Here is an 18,390-nt window from a genome sequence, read left to right as displayed (position 1 = left end):
AATTTGCATTTTCCACAACGGATATACAAGACCCAACCCCAATTAACCATTAACTTGGAGACTTTCATTCATTGCATTCAGCTTATGTTATTACTGCAAGTGCTTGTGAGGGGACAGTTTTGAGAGCTTTAAATTTCCTGGTGTTTTCACGCGATGTCTGTGGAAACAGGAGGGGAGCTGGGAAGAGAAAGCTCGTTAGGTTGGTGGCACAGAAATGCCAGTACATTCACTCCTAGGGAAATCTGCTGGCTGTTGAGAGAAGCATATTGCTATAGCGAAGTTATTATTTCTCTCATGTGCATTGAAACCTTAGTTAGCTGCTCTAACAGCGTGAGAATATTTTGTTGTATCAATACATACGTAAAATATTATAATCTTAACCTGTGGTCTTGGAATGTTTCACTGAGCTGGGCCTGAAAAGATTTGTGTGTGCGCACTGCTTCATGATGGAGTACTTCGTACTTGGGGAATAGTGATTTTGAAAATATTACATACAGTCTTTAATTTAGTTCAGTACTATTTTAAAACAGTAGAGGATTTGGCAGTAATCTCAGCAGATAAAACCTAGTGTTGCTAATTAATCACTAAAAGTGCAATCCTGGCCTCAGTGATTTCAACAGGAGCAAGTTCAAGCACCAATATATCCCCTGAAGACACTCAAGTTTAAACAGAGCATAGCTTAAAAGCACGATACCAAACTTCTCTCTCTCTCTAAGCCTCCTGTGAAGAAAAATAATCTTTCAAGTTTAAAAAAGTGTACTGTAGTAATAAGTAATAACATTCCTTAAAAGCTTATATGGTTTCCTTGGCTAACAAAGTGCAATCTTTCTTTTCCAGCCTGATTTTAATGGAGTTTTTCTTGACATATGCCGCAGGCCAACCTCACATTCTTTGGGAAAAAAAAAAATTGAAGAGAGTGTGTAATTTTCACCTATCCAGTAATACAAAAAATACAGTGAATTTAAATTCCTGAGCTCCAAAATAAAATGTCTAGAACAAGAAGGAAATGTCTATAAGTGAATCTCTATTGTGTACATTTACTATTGAGTATCCTTTTCAAAAAAATACAGACATTAATAATGCCCGGGGAGACAGAGCTGCTGGTTACAGTTCTAATGCTCTGAGGGTTTTTTTGAAATTAAATAATTAGAGTTGAACTAGTACAAAACCAATAGTAATTAAGGTGGGCAGGTCCTGCTAAGTGTAAAGAAAATGTGCTTAGATCCTAACATTGTAAGCAGAATAATGCCTAAGAAAACCAGGGTACGACTCCAGTGCTAAGGATAAAAAATCCATTTACTCTTTCTTAAAGCTGAGTGCATATATGAAATCCATTTACTCTTTCTTAAAGCTGAGTGCATATATGAAATCCATTTACTCTTTCTTAATGCTGAGTGCATATATGGAAAATTGTTTCTGTTACAGTAACGGTCAGGTTTAACATTGTGGTTCTGAGAATCTGAGCATGCAGTTCAGTCCAGGATCTCCAAGAAATACAAGTGGTTTGAATACAGTTAAAACAATAAGGTTTTCGTATGGGCTGTCCATCCAAAGTAACTTTGGCAAGGAAAATGCCTTTCTGCTCAAATGACATGGGATAATCCAGAAACAGAGTAACAAAGCTGAGTTTCAAGGAGTGTCTTTCAGCATCAGTGGAGCCAGTGTAGGGAGGACAGCAGAGAGACATTAGAAACTAGAGCCATTAGGAGTTATCTTCCCCTGATTTATGACTTAAAATCATTGTAAGACTGAATGCCAGGAGGGGCAGCTGATAGAGTGACTGAGATGACACTCCTCCTGCTTTTTTTTCTTACTGAAGACTTAGAACTTTTTCTTTTCTTCCAGTGATCGATCTTTAATTGCTGTGTGATACTGGACGTCCGCACCAAAATGGGCAATGAGAACAGTAGTGCAGAAAATCCGGTGAGTGTGACAGTGTGATTGCATTTCCCTTCCCTGCTAGCCTAGAGCAAACCCTACAGAAATTGCTTTCACGGGCCGCTTACCCCACATTTATCTTCTGCTCCCAGTTACACTCCTATTTAAGTGTCATTAATGGTAATTGAAGGCAATTTTTTGTTCGGTTTTTTCTTTGGCAGTGACACTGCTACATAGCGTCAGGGCACTGTGCAGGTGGTTGTTCCCTGCGGGACAGGAGTCATGGAGGATCCCCACGGGATCCCCACGGGGTGAGCAGGGCTGGCTCACCCCACCTCCCCAGCCAGGAGCAGGGCAGCCGGGGGGCAGCTGGGGAGCAGGCAGGGGCAGCCCCAGCTCCGGGCACTGGGCACATCCCTGGAGAAAGGGAGAGGCCAAGATGGGTCCAGGATGTCAGCCCCTGGTTCGGCCCAGCTCAGCGGGGCCGATGGCCGGGCAGGGCAGGACCGTGGTGGAGCAGCAGACCAACATCCTATGGCATCGCTGGGGATGACGTCCCTGGGGAAACTGAAACAGGGTCCTGGGCCATGGGCAGGGTGGGAAAGGCCCTGGGAGCCAGGTGATGCCTGAGGTGCCCTCAGAGCTCTGACACATGGTAGCTTCTCCTGGTTTGGAAATGAACATATGTGTGCTGATCCAGGAATTTACACCCGTTTTAGAAGGGTGCTTTGTTAATGCCTCTTGGTGTTTGGTAATTTGTTTTTAAATTCTTGAAATGAAGGGAACCCATATGCTATGGCCAGTTGTGTACAATTACATTGGAAGTTGCTATGTTGATGTAAGTTTGAATAAAGGTTTTAATTCATCGAATTTCAGCAGTTAAAATACCAGAATGTGTTTCATCTTCTCTTCTTCCATATGTTATGGTAGATGATAAAATGCTTTAGGGTTCATTTTGCTTCCACTTGAGGTCTCAGCAGATCTGCTGTGCCTTGTCCATTGCAAAGTGGACCCTCTCAAGGGAATCAGTATTGCAAGTTAGCCAGATTTTTTCACAAAGGTTTCTTTAGAAGAAAAATCTGCTCTAAGTCGTGGTTGTTCTGGCCCAGTTGTATTGTTAGCCAAAGATTTGGTCCCAGCTTTTTTCAGGCTTTGGGAAGAGGGAATGTGTTCATTCCTGTAACTAACTAATGAGAATTTCTTCTCCAAAGTGTACAGCTTTCACTTAGGAAGTTTTTGAAAGTCAAATACATTTCTTCAGGAGTCCTCCTGAGGCTGAGAAAACTTTACTTGAAAGTTATTGAATTTATTAAGAAATTGAATAAAAAGCTCTTCTTTTCTAATAAGGAAAGTAAGCTTCTGGTCTCCATTTCACACTGTAAAAAAAACAACTGAACAATAAAACAAACAAACAAACAAAACCCCAAAGCAAAAAAAAAAAAATGCTAGAAAACCAAATTACTTTAAAAGTCACTCTTAACAGAGAAAAAACAAGAAGTAGTAATAAAATCTTGAAAGCCACTTAATCTGCTGAACAGGTATTGAAAAAGTATTGCTTAATGAATAGTCAAAATTCATACTGTCACTGAAATGTCTAAATATGTTCATTTTTAGTCAGAAGTTCCCAATGCAAATAAATTCATGCTTATACCACCAAGCCAAGGAACACAGCAGGTAGTGGATGATGAAACTGGTTTGCATGGTTTGCATTTCGAAATGTTAGCATCAGGCTTGGCTGTGCGTTTTCTTGTGCATCTGCTTCTGGCTTTTGTTTTTTTGACACTGCAAATTTGCAAGGCAGCTACACTTAAATTTTCATCAAGTTGTAAAAAAAAAATCTGGTTTCTTTTAACTTTTTCTCTTTGGTAGCAATCTATGCTTTAGAGAAACGGCCCGTATGTGACCCTCTTTGCATGCTGGCTTTCCTTCCAGTTCTAACACAATTAAAATAGCTCAGTGGATGTTGTTTGTCTACTCGGTACCAATTGACATGAGTTGTTGTTGTTGTTTATGTATTTATTGGAGAACACCATTGCCCAGCTCTAGCTCTCAGCTGAGTCATTTGGAAGCCGTACACATGGTTTGCATTAAAGATGGGAGAGCCTGTGCTAAGTTCAGAACTCATTTAATGAGAGGGAAGATGTGTGAAATAAATGTGCTACTATGAAGAATGTAGTAGGCACTTAGAGAAAAAGTAAATACCCAATACGTCTTGTAAAGACCAGACGCTGAAGAAAATATAATCTAAATTTAGTAGAAATGAGCAAAAATAATAAATAGATAAAACGAGGCTGGGGCCAGCAGTATATTTAACAATGTGATTTTACATATACTAACCACATTCTGTTTTGCTGTAACAGTGCGCGAAGTCCAAACTGCTGAGAGATTTTAGGTTTGTGCCCTGCTCTATGAGAATGGCAAAGCTTGCTTCCAAACAAGGGTCTCTGTCAGTGGCACAGCTTGTTGGGCTTAGGTTGAACCAAATGTAAGCTATTTTTAAGATGCATTTTCCTTGAAAAGCAAAACTCCACACGAAGAGTCATGTGTTTAAATTGAAAAAGAAACAATCTAGAAGAACAGATATTTTGACCCTTGAGATCCAGCCTTTAGCAGAGAGAATACAGGGGAAGTAAAGGAAGTATTCCTTCATGGGAAGCTATGGAAAGTACTACAGTTTATGGAACTCTAGAAGGTCTCAGCCATTGTGCTGCCCATTAGACACATCCTTCTTCATCCATCCAAATGCATCCGATGGTGTAGAGGAACGGCAAGGTTTGTCCTCAGGCTTTTCCCTGACTTTTCTGGACAGCCAAATGTTCAAAAATCATCTGCATGGCTGTAATAAAAAGAAAAGGCTCATAGTTTTGTAGACACTGACGTATCTGTGCACTCCCTCAGCCCTTGATAGCCTTGGTAGCCTGGGCTCAGATGCCAGCTAATAAAGCTCCACTTACAAACAAACCCAAGCTGACCAGGACCAAGGAAACGATCTGCTATCTAAACAGTTTGGCAGGATGAGGCACGTGGCCTGTGTGAAGGAGCGTGAGCCCAGCATGCCAGCTGTGCAGCCCAGCCTTGTCCATGCTGCTCCGGGGGTTTGTGCAGTTAACTCAGGGACCGGCTCCCAAAGTACATCACAGGATTATTATTGACGTTCATGACTGGTTTTATCATGGTCTCACATCTACTAGAATTATGCTGTTACCAGGACATCTTGCTTTCATTTTAAAGGGGTGGGTGGAGGATGTAAAAAACAGGAGTTCTCTATCATTGGAAACATGAGCATAAAATTTTCTAAAGCTCGAACAGGCTGGATTTTCTAATATGTAATAATTTTAACTCAGGTTTTTAATTCTTGCCACTCAGAGTTCTGATGAGGAGAGCTGTCATCTTTCACAGCCTTTCTTGTGATTACAGAAAAGTCAAAGTTACCAAGTAATTGTAAAGCTCTTTGAAAGTGAAAACTGAATTGAAATTCTAGCAGCGCATATTTTGCCCCCCAGTTGAAGAGGGAATTTCAAAGTCAGTTACCACATAAGTTATTTCTATATATTTTGCTTTATCCTTTCTTCTTCTTTGTTTTCTGAATAAGTAAATAGCCAAACAAAGCTGGTTATTCCACATCTATGTTATTGTCCATTTCTCTTTAAACATAAATTCTAACGCGTGATTATCTTTTTTGTTCTTGTGTTTTTTCTACTGTGAAATGTGTAAGATAGGCAAGACATGCATTCTTGCCAGAGGGGCCATAACTTCTGAAGAGTCTGTTTGTTTGTCTGAAGCGTCACGCTGTGTTCCTGCTAGGGTTTCTCCATTTAATTGTTGTGAACAAATCTGACTGCTGCACATTCTGCAGTTAATATTCTGCATTATTACTTTCCCCATATTTCAACTTCCTTATGCCGGTGCAAAATGATGGATCTAGTTGATTGGCATGGTTCTTCTTTCAGATCCCAGTATTACGGGGATCAGCAGAGAAAGCACTGGGCACGTTAGCAGCTTCCCAGCCTTCAGTCTCCATTCCCGCAGATGATAACTGGGCAAATTCCTCTGAGCTCTGGTGCTCATACTCTGTGTTTACATACTTTTTGAATAGTGCAATAACATCTGTATACATTCCATTGTTTATATTCAATTTGGAACAAAAATACATTCCCAATTTCCTGCATAATCATTTTGCCTATAGCATTTTAATGAGGTATGTTGTTACCCTACACAGGCTTTTTTTTGTTTGTTGTGTCCACATGATTCACCAGTTTTACTCTCTAAATTGTTCTTTTCTTTCATTTTTCTTTCCACTTCATCCATTGCACATCAGGAGTGTGCAGGACAGCAGAACTCTTCCACACCCTTTCAGTCAACATTTGCCCACAACAGGGTGTCGATGGCAGCTGGCTACAGGCCAGTATGCCCATTACTGATGCTTAGGTAGTTCTAGCGTACCTCTAGTCACCATACTCATTAATGCTTACTTCCAAGGGTAATTACTACTGGTCCAATATTCTATGGTGAGTAATGCCAAGTATTTGTTTGAGTTTACACAAAAAGAACATTGTCTGTTTTCAGAGAATTATACGTCCATTTATGCAAATGCCGCAAATTCTGGGACACTTCTCACTGCCATGAATAATTATTATACTTGTTCTCATCTTCCCTGTGAATGAAGGAGGGAGGATGACAGAAGAATAAAGATCCAAAGTTGTGACAGGGTTCTTAACTTGAAAGCATAGTGAAAAGGAAGTTGGAAGACTATTCCTTCTCTTCTGAATTAATGGTTAAAGCTTCCTTTGCATCTGCAAAGCCACCACCATTTCTAATGCGAAATGTATATGTATGGGTACAGATGAAAAGGAAAAATATTTTATATTTATAAAGAGCCTCTAGAACTATTTACTACATTTCTCCATTTAGAAATAGTGTGAAAATGTTGGACCTACGTTTTCCACAGCTATGGGTAGTTAGACCTAGGCAAGCAAACACTATCGGCTGAGGAGCACAACAGAGTTTAGAACTCAGCTTGGAGACGATTTTCCCAATAGTACTTCATATGAATCTAACAGCATCTTCTCAAGTGTTTCATTGTTAGGCTGCTAAGAACCACGCATCAGAAAGCTGCTTTAGTTAAAATTATAGTGACTGGAAATTACAAGTTATTTGATGAAGATTTTTTCCCCAAGATCATCAACTTTATTCTGTCCCGCCTGCTGTATCTCACACACCTGCCATCCTTGAGAAAATAATGTAGGTACTCAGCAGGCCTTCATCCAACTGTCAGGAAAGGGACAAAGGAAAATAAGAAGCTGCAGCAAGACTAGTGGAGTTACAAGGATAACTATGAATTTTCCTTTGCCTACTGAACATAGATGACATAAACAGATGGAAAGATTAGGTTAACAAGAGCCATGAAGCCACTTATACAGCTATGCTTCATTTAGCCCAGCGCAGACTCATGCTATGTACATTCAAACAGACTAAGGCTTAAACATAGCAGCAAGTTGTTGAGAAGACACTTATGTTGACATTACAAGGATCTGAAGATAAACAGTTTAGTGCCCTCAGTGGATTGAAAGGGTTGTAAACGTGAACGAGGAAGCCTGAGGGTTTGAATTGCTCTTGCTGTACTGCGAGGAAGTTGTGTATTCTGCGAAGAATGCTAAACCAAGGAGAAGATGGTGACTATATATAAATACACACACACACGCACGCGCGCACACCCCCCAGTTTATTTTTATGTTCACAGCCAGAGTCATTTCAGTAGGTATTTCTCAGGAGGGAAAGCACCCTTTTTCTCTAAGAAAAGGTCATAGGTACTTACAATAGAATGTTGTAACCAGAATTTTTCAAATACCGTTGTTACCGTATCACAGTTTGCTTTGCTTGTTATATTTGTAAGGAGCAGATTAAATGAGACTTCCACCAAATGCCAATTTTTGCATTCCTGTCGCTTTGAGGATTTTAATCAGAAAAGGCATGAACTTAAAATTCTACTCCTGCGAGAGACAAATAAACCAAGCCAGAAGCAATAGCAAATTACACCATTACTGATGAAAAAAATCCTACTGCAATGGTAAAAGTCTATATGGAATCTCCCTTAAGGAAAGAGTCTGCTTTTCACATCTGATCATGTCATAGTTACATCCAGCTAATTAAGTAGTCGTGATGTTTGGGCAAAAACTCAAGAAGTGGTCACGATGGTCAGCCCCATCTCTAAACTGCTGTACTCCAGCCACTCTCAACAAGGGGCAGGCACTGAATAATGCAGATTGCTGCACAAGTTGTTTATTAAAATCAGATTTTAGCTCCCTTGAGATGTGACAAAACCAAGTTTTACTGTAATTCTTCAGATCTGAATTGTCACATGGAGTTCAAGCTTGGCCCAGTATGTCGGGTACCAGTTTGATACTGTCCCGTGATCAGTAGTTTTGCTGACCAGTGTTTGCTGATTTGATTGAAAAGTTCTGGTTGTTTTAGAGCAATATCCACTCATTATCTAATTTTTATATGTTTTGGTACCATTTCTCTAAACAATGGAGAAACAATGGTTCTCCAAGGATATAAAGATTGAAAAATCTAAGTTACTACTCAGTTACTGTACCTGCAGAACAGCAAAAAACAAACAAACAAAAAAAAAGCCAGAAGAGCAAAAAGGTAGCTCCTAAAACCTGCTCTGTCTTAAAAAATTGCAACAACCATTTTAAAAATGTGATTTCCCAACCATGTGACCCTTACAATTCTGTTTTTAGAAAAACGTGACCTTGAAAACTTTTCTTCTATCCACTTTTCTGACATAGACTGGGTTATTCATATTTCATTGGTATTGATTTCTAGTAGGTACCAGGGTATTAGGCAGACTCATGAACTGTTATGTTAACTTGATTGTTTTAAGAATCGCAGCAAGCCATTTTCTGGCGTCTCAGTTCCATTTTCAAGGAATGGATTTAATGCTGAAGTACAATAAAAATAACGAGAAACAGCCTATTGATTAAGGCTTTGGATGAACAACTTTTCACTCCCTTTCTCTGCAGCCAGTCCTGCAACGAAATGAGCAATTGCTGCAAAGCATTGCAGTGAAACCTTTCCAAAGAGCACCATGTGCACGCTTTTCTGCTCGGTGCTAGCCTGCTCAGCCACACACGGGCGAGGCGTTTGGCTGAGGACGTGTGTGGCCCGCTGTCCCTAACGGGGACCATGTGTCCGTCTTCCCGATGCGGTCGGCTTGGCGGTTGATCCTGAAACCGGAGCCCGGGCGCTGCAGGGCCGACCTTTGCTCCGCGTCCCGGCATTCACCTGCGCTGCTGCTGCCCGCTCCCATCCCCGCGGAGGAGGTGGTGGCTGGGAGCAAACACCCAACGCTTCTAGCAGGCAGGCTTTAAAAAACCCTATTAAAAAAACCCCAACTTGTAATGGAAGAGATGGAGAAAAATAAAAGGTAAGTTCTGGTTTATTGATTGAGACTTGTAAAGGCTTGTTCCAGCTTCCCCGCCAGTAACCAGAGGGAGTTAGTGGGAATGGAAACTTAATGTAACTCTTCAAAGATTACTTTCAGCTAGTCAGAGCTATGGCATGTTCCAGCAACTGCTATAAAAGGATGTGTGTTTAATGGAGGAATGTTGCAGAGGGCAGATGTAAAAGGCAACAACTTTTATTGAGAGAAAGGAGAAAGGGGAATCAAAGGAAGTTCACTTATTTGGAGGGGTTTGAGTGTGAATGCTAGGTTTTAAAACCAGACCCGTTGTGTGCTTTGTGATCGGGATCCTGGTGGCTTGTTGAGAAACACGAGGCTTCTTGAACTGCAGTAACACAAGGCTGTGGCAGTGCCTAATGCTGTTGCTATGGCTTTGAACCGGGAGGGAAGAGTCAGTGTTTTGGGAGCCGAGCTGTGAACAGGCTCCCATGTAGCCTTAAAGGAATTTCTTTCTGGTATGATAACTTTAGCCAGAGTACAGCAGCGCACATAATCCTTTTGGCTACAGTGTTAATGGAGGTCTCTTTTTTTTTTTTTTTTTTTAACTTTTAAAAGCCTGTTCAAAGTCATCAGGAAAATAAAGTGATCCTGTAATTTACTTTGTGTTCTTGCAGAGTCCAACGGTTGTGGAAAGGTTTAATGCAAATTACATTGCCTATTTCAGGAGAATCAGTTTTATTCATTTAAATAGTATGCTGGCTTAAAGGAAAAAGAAGTAGAGGCTGTTTAGTTTTCTTTCTGTTGTTTGTACACTCTCTGTGACAAACTTGCTTTGTTTGTTGTTGGGTTTTTTAAATTATCCTAGACATAAAAAGAAATCTGCTGAGAACCTCTGTATTCTGATTTTTAATATAATTATTTCTTTAAGTCTTTCAATTAAGTAACTTTTTATAATCTCAGAATCCTTTTCAAAAAGGAGTATGCTACATCTGAAACGAATGTAGAGCAAATTTAGCTGCAAGCTTCTGTAGTAAATCACTTCAGAGCCTGTATGTGTTGAAACCTCAAAAGTAATTTAACAGCAGCTTTCTAACGACAGTTTTGAACAAAACATAGTCTTTCTAATTGTTTTCACAGATGTTAATTAAAAATAAAAAAGCATGCTCTGCAAAGCTAGTTCAGGGCCTGATTTGCATAACTAGCTTAAATTTGAAAAACTTGATAGAGAAATTGAATTATGTTTTTCTGCTGGCTGGCACAGATTCACAGAGCAGGTTCTTTTGTGATGATTAAATTAATACATTAAATGTAGAAGACCAATATATAAAGCTTTCCTATATCTTGGAATATTAGTAGTTCCTTTTACATTTAAATATCTACATTAGGATTTATTTTAGATTATTGTTAAAATCCTCCTTTGAGCTTCTTTGGAAAATACATTTTCCTGGCCACGTGCGCTCTTGCCTGACAAGGTAAAATGATCAAACTGTGCTTTTTGATCATTCAAACACCTGACACCCTGGAAAGAAAGAAAGAAAGAGGGGTGTCAAAAATTCACACTCCTCTCTGCTCCCAACAGGAGCTATGTTGCAAAGATTGTTTTAATATATGTAAAATTTGGTCACGTTCAGAACTGGAAGAACAAGAGTCAGATTTTTCTGAGGCCAATGACAGTTGCTTAGGGATAGCTGGGAGATGAACTATAACTTCTTAAACATTAGATCCCTGAAAGCACAAAACTGTTTAAAACCAAAAAAAGTCAAAAACAACCAACCAAACAAAAACCCCCCTCAGCCCCCCCAAACAACCTATGGAAAATGTTAAAAGTAGTCTTCAAAATAGTGCATATAACTAACCTTTTGTTGTGATCATCCTCCTTGCCTTCTCAGTCTGCCCCTCCCAATGTGTTTTTGTTTTGGTATTAAGACTTGGTGTAACAGCTGATAAAATCACTGGGACACGGGCCCTTCTCTGTGTCTAATATGGAAACATCCTAGTTTTGATGAGATGAGTGTCCAGGTATAACAGGCAGATAAATGGCTATATTATGTAGTTAACTTGTGATTTATGGAGATGAATAGTAAAAGTAAAATTCAGCAAATTTCTACCAAAATTATCGTGGCCCCAAAGTGTTGTGTGAAGTGTGAGACTCAGGTAGTCAATGACAACTTAGCCAGACTCCATGTTACGGTTTCAAACTGTCCTGAAATAATTGTACTTCTGGCCGGTAAGTAGCTACCAGCTGCAACCACAGTGTTAGGTCTGCTTGTATTTGTTAGTGCTATTTGACCTTTGATAGCAATGGGCTATTGGATTTATTATATGACAGGCTGATGTTTCTTTCTAATGCCATAACTGAGCCCACGTTGCTGATTAACTATGGGTTATCACGTGGCTCATGGGATTCGTGGCTCTGGGTGGCAATCCAAAGGATACGGGTTCTCTCAGAAAGGATACGTTTCTCTCACAGAAAGGAGTTTTACGTTAGAGATTTGTGTGCCAGAGGCATTCCCGTTATGCTGCGGCTCCAAAAGTGGGATGACGGCAGGTCAGTAGAACAGAGGATTATAACCTAAAGGAGCCCTTTGAGTTAAGTGGCTGATCTTGTGAAAGAGAGATTAATTAGAAGCAATGTGTGGGTACTAAGAGTGCAGTAGGTTAATGACTGACTTAATTCTTTGCTGTGTTCCCATCTGCCATGGAAGATGACAGAGGCTTTAGAAAGAGACAAAACATGCAGCTCTTCAACTTCTGCAGAGAGCTGTGAGGTATTCCTCCTGCCTCGCACCCAAATCAGCTGAAGAAAATTTGAGATGGTGGTAATAGAAAGGAGGAAAATTAAAGAATTAGTTCTCACTTCTCTTGCCAACTGCTGGAGGCATCTGGACAAATTTGTAAATTGGCCTAATTTCTTGGGGTTCTTCGTGTGGTTCCCCCACCCTCCTGGCCCTGCTGGGAAGGGAAAGGAGGTCTTTTTTGTCTGCAAGTGGCCTGAAAATTACACTTCATTTGGCTGCTACTGTGAGGCACTCATTTGTGGCCCACCTCCCAGACTGACCCAACTGTAGCTGTCGCAATCAGACACGATAGGGTGACTAAATAAGAGCGTGGCACCACGGCTGCCTCGCATGGCTGGTTGCGCGTTTACCAACCCATCACCCTGCTCTTGTCCCACTTCCCTGGTGGGTCAAGGCCAGTGCATGCTCTGAAGACTGAATCTCCCTGGGGTTGGACCCACCTAGTTGAAGGAGTTCCTCTTCTGTCAAGATATAAATACCACCCACCCTAACTGGCGAGCAGGGGAGGCTCTGGGGTGCGGAGATGGTAGTGGTGTGTGGTGGGCAATGGATGTGCTCCAGCATGATTACGTATGACATGACCCAATATGTCACTGTTTTGGTTGGTTGGGGTTTTTTCCTAAGATTAATTTAATAACACATTTTTTCATAGTTCTTTCTCTCTGCACACATGTATGCATGCTGAAATAAATTCTCCATGCGAACTTTCTCATTGAAACAAAAGCAAGACTGCCCAAAACATAGCACCAAAAGCAAAACAGAACCCTGTAAGCTAACTAAGCTCTATTTTTATTTTTTTTTCTGGCTGGAAGAAACAAATTTCCTTGTATAAATCTTGATGTTCTAGTATTTTTTTGCCATATACTGTGGTTTTGGGGCCAACATATATACTTAGATAAATACTCCAAATGCCAGATGTCAGCACATGCTGGGTAAGTGCTTAATAATCATGAAACCAAGAGCCCTTGGTCTATCCCAGCGGAAAGCGGTGTGATAAAGGAGACTTCTGCAAACAAAGCTGTACTGAAGGGATTCCTCCAGGGAAAGGCAGAGGATATGTGAGTTAATCAAATTTGCCTTAAGTCTAAAGGAAGTCTTTTTATATTTTCAGTATGCCCTGGCCTTTTCCATTGCTCATTACACGGGCTTTTCTTGTCCACTGGGTGTCTCTCATTCCTGGCTCTGATCACGAGAAGCCTTTGGTTTTGTGAGAGCACACCATGTTCACACAGAGAAGAGTAATTTTGTAAACAATAGCTTTCTGCAATTTATTGACTACTTCTAGAGCAAAATAAACCTAAAAATTGAGAGAAAAAACCCCAAGAGATTAGTCGGAATTGTGTACTGTGCTTTTCATCTATGACATTCTTCTGAAGAGGTTCTCCCGTCGTCAGTTCATACGCTTATGTGTCTTTACCGTAAGTGTTTACAATTACAGTTAACAGTTCTTAAAACAACAGTGACTGTATGTTGAGGGTGATCTGATTAAGCAGTTTTCCTTCTCTTTCACTATTGCCTGATGTACCAGAGGATTTGAAATGGAGCTTCTTCATTCAGACTTTTTTTTTTTTTTTTTTTTTGCTTTACACTTAATTTTTTAATGTTTTGCTTTACACTTAATTGTTTCTCCCCAGTTCTTTTGTTATACTTGAAGAACATCCTCAGCTACTGTTCAAAGCAGCTTTTACCAGCTCTTCTTTGCCTTCTAAAGATACTTCTGCCAAAAAGAAACCCCTCAGCAGCAAGGTGCCACAACCTGTTGTAAGCATCTCCATGGGGGTATTGTAGAACCCCAGGGATGTGCAGGCACACCATGGGTCACAGCCTGGCACCTGACCAGGACTCTCTTCCTCCCTGGAGCAAAAACAACAGTTTGCAATAAAAACAAACCAAACCAAAACAAAAAACCCGCTCATGTAAAGGCATGTCTCCATGGATGAAGATCCTGGGTAAATATTTACCTTTGAGAAGGTAATTTATATTTATATTTACCTTTGAGAAGGTGCAGCATCACCATATTTGTGTAATAGCATTTCTGTAGCTATTACTACAGAAACTGCAGCATGTCGTGTTGCTGTTATTAGAGAAAGGCATCGCGGTGGAGAATCAGGCCCTCCATTTCAGTTCAGAGGCATTCTGAGCTTTGTTGAAGTGGGAGGGAAAGAATCTGGACTTGGATTCAAGTGCTGGGTCTTGACTGACGTTGGCTTTATCTCTTAACTTCACTCCAAAGATACTGCTCATATTATGAGTGTCAAAGTTTATAGCTTGTTTCCACCCTTTCTCATTTTCAACTTGCTTAGCAAGGAAGCATTTCCCAGGCTTGGAATAAGAGAAGACAATATCCTCCTTGGGTCAGTAAAGGCCCTGGCTGCTTTAGAACAATTGTTGCGTTCTTCTATCCCTGTTCTTTTCCTAGTATTTATTTTTGGCTCAACCACTTCCTTCTGTTTTTCTGTCATTAAGAAAAAAAAAATAGCTTGGCTTTGGAACCTGCACGTTCCATCAAAGTAGTGAAATCTACCACAGAAGTTGTCCGTCAGAACAAAACTCCTTAAGCTTATGTATTCTCCAAAATTTCCTGTACTCTAAAATAGCAGTAGCTATTTAAATTATTCTTTTTTCATTCTAGAGCGCTCCACAAGATTCAGAATTAGGCCAACCTCCAGGTAATGGGCATGGTTTAAAAAGGAGCCCTCAGGAAAACAGCGTAGAAAGATCTGGAGGTCAGGACATCTCAGATCTTCTTCCTGCTGCCGTGCCACTGGCTGAGAGCATATCCCCATCAATTCCAGCACCTACAAGGTAAGAAATGAAGTTTCTTCCTGTGAATAGAATTGAAGCCCTGCTGCTGTTGATAGTTGGGGGTTGTTTGTTAAGTTTCTGTTCTTGTGTGACTGATTTTCAAAATCCTGATGGATGATGATGCAGTCTTCAAAATAACCTGACAAAACAAGGCTACTTACTGTTAACCAAACTGACTTTCTCGCCTTACTGCATAGCTATAAACAAGACGCCAGCTGTTGTAGTAACCCTTGACCTAAACTTCCTATGCTTTTTGCTCATACTAATAAACTCTTATCTGAGACAGAGAAATATTGAAGTCTTTTGTAGTCATATATGATTGTGAAGCGAGATGTAATTGTAAACAATTGCAAAATGCCGTGCTCAGCTCTGTATAACAATCCTATTAAAAAGTACCAACGCAGCTAATATTTACTAGCACTGTACTCTTCTAAATGTCTTAAAATTCACCTGATTAAATAAATAGTACCACTTTAAGAGTTAAGGTATTCTTCAGTGCTATTAAGGATGGCAGAAGGTAACATAACCTGGATTTTATTAAATACCCCAAAGGGAATGTTTTGTCTGAAGCATTAATACTTTTACCTTGAATACTTGAATTTTCCGATGGTACTAGGGTTTTCATCTGCTGCAATGAAGAAATTATCTAATGCCAGTATGATTCTACCATAGGGCTGAATACTTTCCTGATCATCAGTGTTACCTGGGATAGAACGACAGATACAGCTTAGAAGGGGTAGCAGTAACTTGCTGATAAATGCGTAGGATTTTTAGGCTGTGGGCACCTTTTTAAGTGTTTGCATTAACTTTCTTTAAGATTGGAGAATTCACTGCAAAAAGATTGGCTGCATCCTTTTCAAGGGGAGTTTGTGTGATTTGGGCCTTTTCCTGTTTCCACCAACCCTGGCTGCCATTTCTGATTGCCACTGTCTTTGAAAGATGTAAACTGGAGAAATGAAAATCAAGAACAAACAGTAGTCAATTAAAATATTTCAAATGCTGTTAATGTTATCCCAGGCAATAAACTCTTCTTCTGCTTTTTTTAATAAGAAATTATGAAAATTAAGCATTTCTTTACTGAGAGGGTGGTCAAACACTGGAACAGGCTTCCTAGAGAGGTGGTCGATGTCCCGTGCCTTTCAGTGTTTAAGAGGCATTTGGACAATGCCCTTAATAACATGCTTTAACTTTTGGTCAGCTCCAAAGCGGTCAGGCAGTTGGACTAGATGATCATTGCGGGTCCCTTCCGATATTCTATTCTATTCTATTCTATTCTATTCTATTCTATTCTATTCTATTCTATTCTATTCTATTCTATTCCATTCCATTCCATTCCATTCCATTCCATTCCATTCTAAAATTATTGGTGTCATGCAATAGTTCGTGGCAGTTTAAGTCCAAATGCAGGTATTAAGTAAGACCATAATTGACCACGTCAGGGAAATTTCAGTGAAACTTAGAGACATGACACAATCTATAAAGTCCTACCAAGAAAAAGCAGGTGACTTTCTGGAAGGGATAGTTTGGCTGTGCTACGGAGCTCTTACAGTTCAGTCGGTTGTCATACTTCAGTATACACACAGGAATATATTTACTATTAGTTCTATTTGTTCTGACTGCCACTAGCACATCTTAATTATTTACTGAAAATAATAAATTCTCAGCAAGACGAAGACTTCAAAGTCAGTTTACAATGATAAAGATATTTAGGCTTGAAGTTTAAAGTGATGAAAGGCTGCACACCTTTCCTAGAGATGTATGACTATTTCTCTTCCAACGTGGCATCTCTGTACTATCTAGCACCAGGTCTATACATAAAGCAGCTCTTCCTTAGATGAGTTCCTTATGTCTTTGAGAGGGTCTCTCCACTCTCATGTCAATGAGAAAAGCCACAGACATCATTCACACTAGTTAGAAAAAATGGAGTTTGCAGTTGTGATGTAAACTTGGACAGGAAGAGAATTTTAGATGCACGTTTTGTTCGTATGTTATTACAGTTAACAATTACTACATGTATCCTCAAGCTTCTAGTCTCTCTCGACAGTATTGTGCGTGATCACTGTATTCTATGTGTGTGTAATGGTCAGTAACCATACTGTCGTAGCTGAAGAAAATATAAATTTATTGTAAGCTGCTTAAAACACGTCCTATTGTGATTTGTGACAATAAAATAGTCATTTTCTGGTACTCTTATCAATATGCAGGTTATATCATGGAAAGGGGGAAAGAGAGTTTTGGGGGAAATGATGAGTATTAGCAACTGTTAAATTTTATATGTAGGCCTATCATGAGTAACATTCCTAAAAATTAGATTTGTTTGTGAAACTGCAAAATGATGGTTCTTAGACTGTGTACTTAGAACTGCAACAGCCGTACACCCTCTGACTGACAGCATTTGTACCAGCACCCACCTAATGCAGCGTTTGTGCCAACCACTAAAACCTGCCTTATGTACGGCCTCCATCCTGTGAATGAAGCACCAGCAGAACTCACCTCGGGGGGCTTAAATTATATTTGTTCTTCTTGTTTCTCAAAAAGCATCTCTACAATTACTTTCTTGTCCACATCTTGAGGAAGATATATACACAACTATCTGCAATGGCTGCCTATACAGACCCTTCTAACTAGCTACCAGGAAGCTGGCAGGGGCAGTAACACCGTGAAACACTCAAAATGGAAAATGTGCTTTCAACTCCCTGACTAACTCCCAGGAATGAACCTTATCAAAGCAATTAATCTTTCTAAATTTCATTTTCTGCACCTGTAAAATGGGTATAGAATATTCACAGTGTGGTATGTTAAAGAGTAAGAGTTCTTAGATGTTGCCAGAAAGCAGCAAGAAGTATGTGGAGATTTAAACTTTCTGACATTCTTGCTCTTACATTTGTGGAAATGTAAGGAACTCAGGTACCCCAAATCAGAGGGCCCCATATGAGTCCAGAGGAAATAGCTTTCCATGACTTCTGTGATGTTTGGTTCATTTTTAAAATTCAAAATGTATAAAATCAAGGAGGGGGCTTTGGGGCAGGGGAGGTTGTTTCACCCTGGTCAGCAATATCTTCCTCTACTTCTGTCTTCAAGAAAAATGATAGTAGGTGGTAAGTCATATCAAGCAGCCAGGCATGAAACTGTATTCGTCCATGCAGCAGGATTCTGTCGCTCTCACCCAATCTGGTGAAAACTATTCTTGATGAAGTGTGTGTGCAGTCGCAGCTAGGAAAGAAAAGGATAAAATTTTGGCGTTTTTTTGGTGGCATGAAGAAGGAAGTGCCAGCTTCAAGTTCCTCTAGCCACTCAAATGTGGGAAACCATTTAATACAGCCTGCAGATGGATCTACATCACTGTCAGTACTGGAAGGACATGGTAAACTTCTCAGAGACTCATCACAGAGAGTCTCTCATCTCAGAGACTCATACAGCCTTGTATCTTCATCCTGTGGGCAAGGTTGGGCAATCCTGCCATTGAAGGGAAACAAAGCTACAAGGTCGTGGCTGAAGATGTTA

The 18,390-nt window shown here is 40.1% G+C and overlaps 1 protein-coding gene across 1 annotated transcript in view; it reads left to right on the top strand.

Annotated features, from left to right (window-relative positions):
• Positions 1-1,890: 1,890 nt before the first annotated feature.
• TACC2 (transforming acidic coiled-coil containing protein 2) overlaps positions 1,891-18,390 on the top strand; it is a gene marked incomplete at its 5' end in the record, with an annotated part of 132,698 nt that continues 116,198 nt past the window's right edge. The window contains 3 exons of the mRNA XM_082309124.1: positions 1,891-1,923; positions 3,493-3,552; positions 14,714-14,886. Coding sequence (XP_082165250.1) covers positions 1,891-1,923; positions 3,493-3,552; positions 14,714-14,886 — 266 coding nt within the window. The remainder of the gene's footprint in view (positions 1,924-3,492; positions 3,553-14,713; positions 14,887-18,390) is intronic.

Source organism: Platalea leucorodia (genome assembly GCF_965183815.1).
Source record: "Platalea leucorodia genome assembly, chromosome: 4".
In the NCBI taxonomy this organism is placed as follows: Eukaryota; Metazoa; Chordata; class Aves; order Pelecaniformes; family Threskiornithidae; genus Platalea; species Platalea leucorodia.
This window is presented reverse-complemented; position numbering and strand designations above follow the sequence as displayed.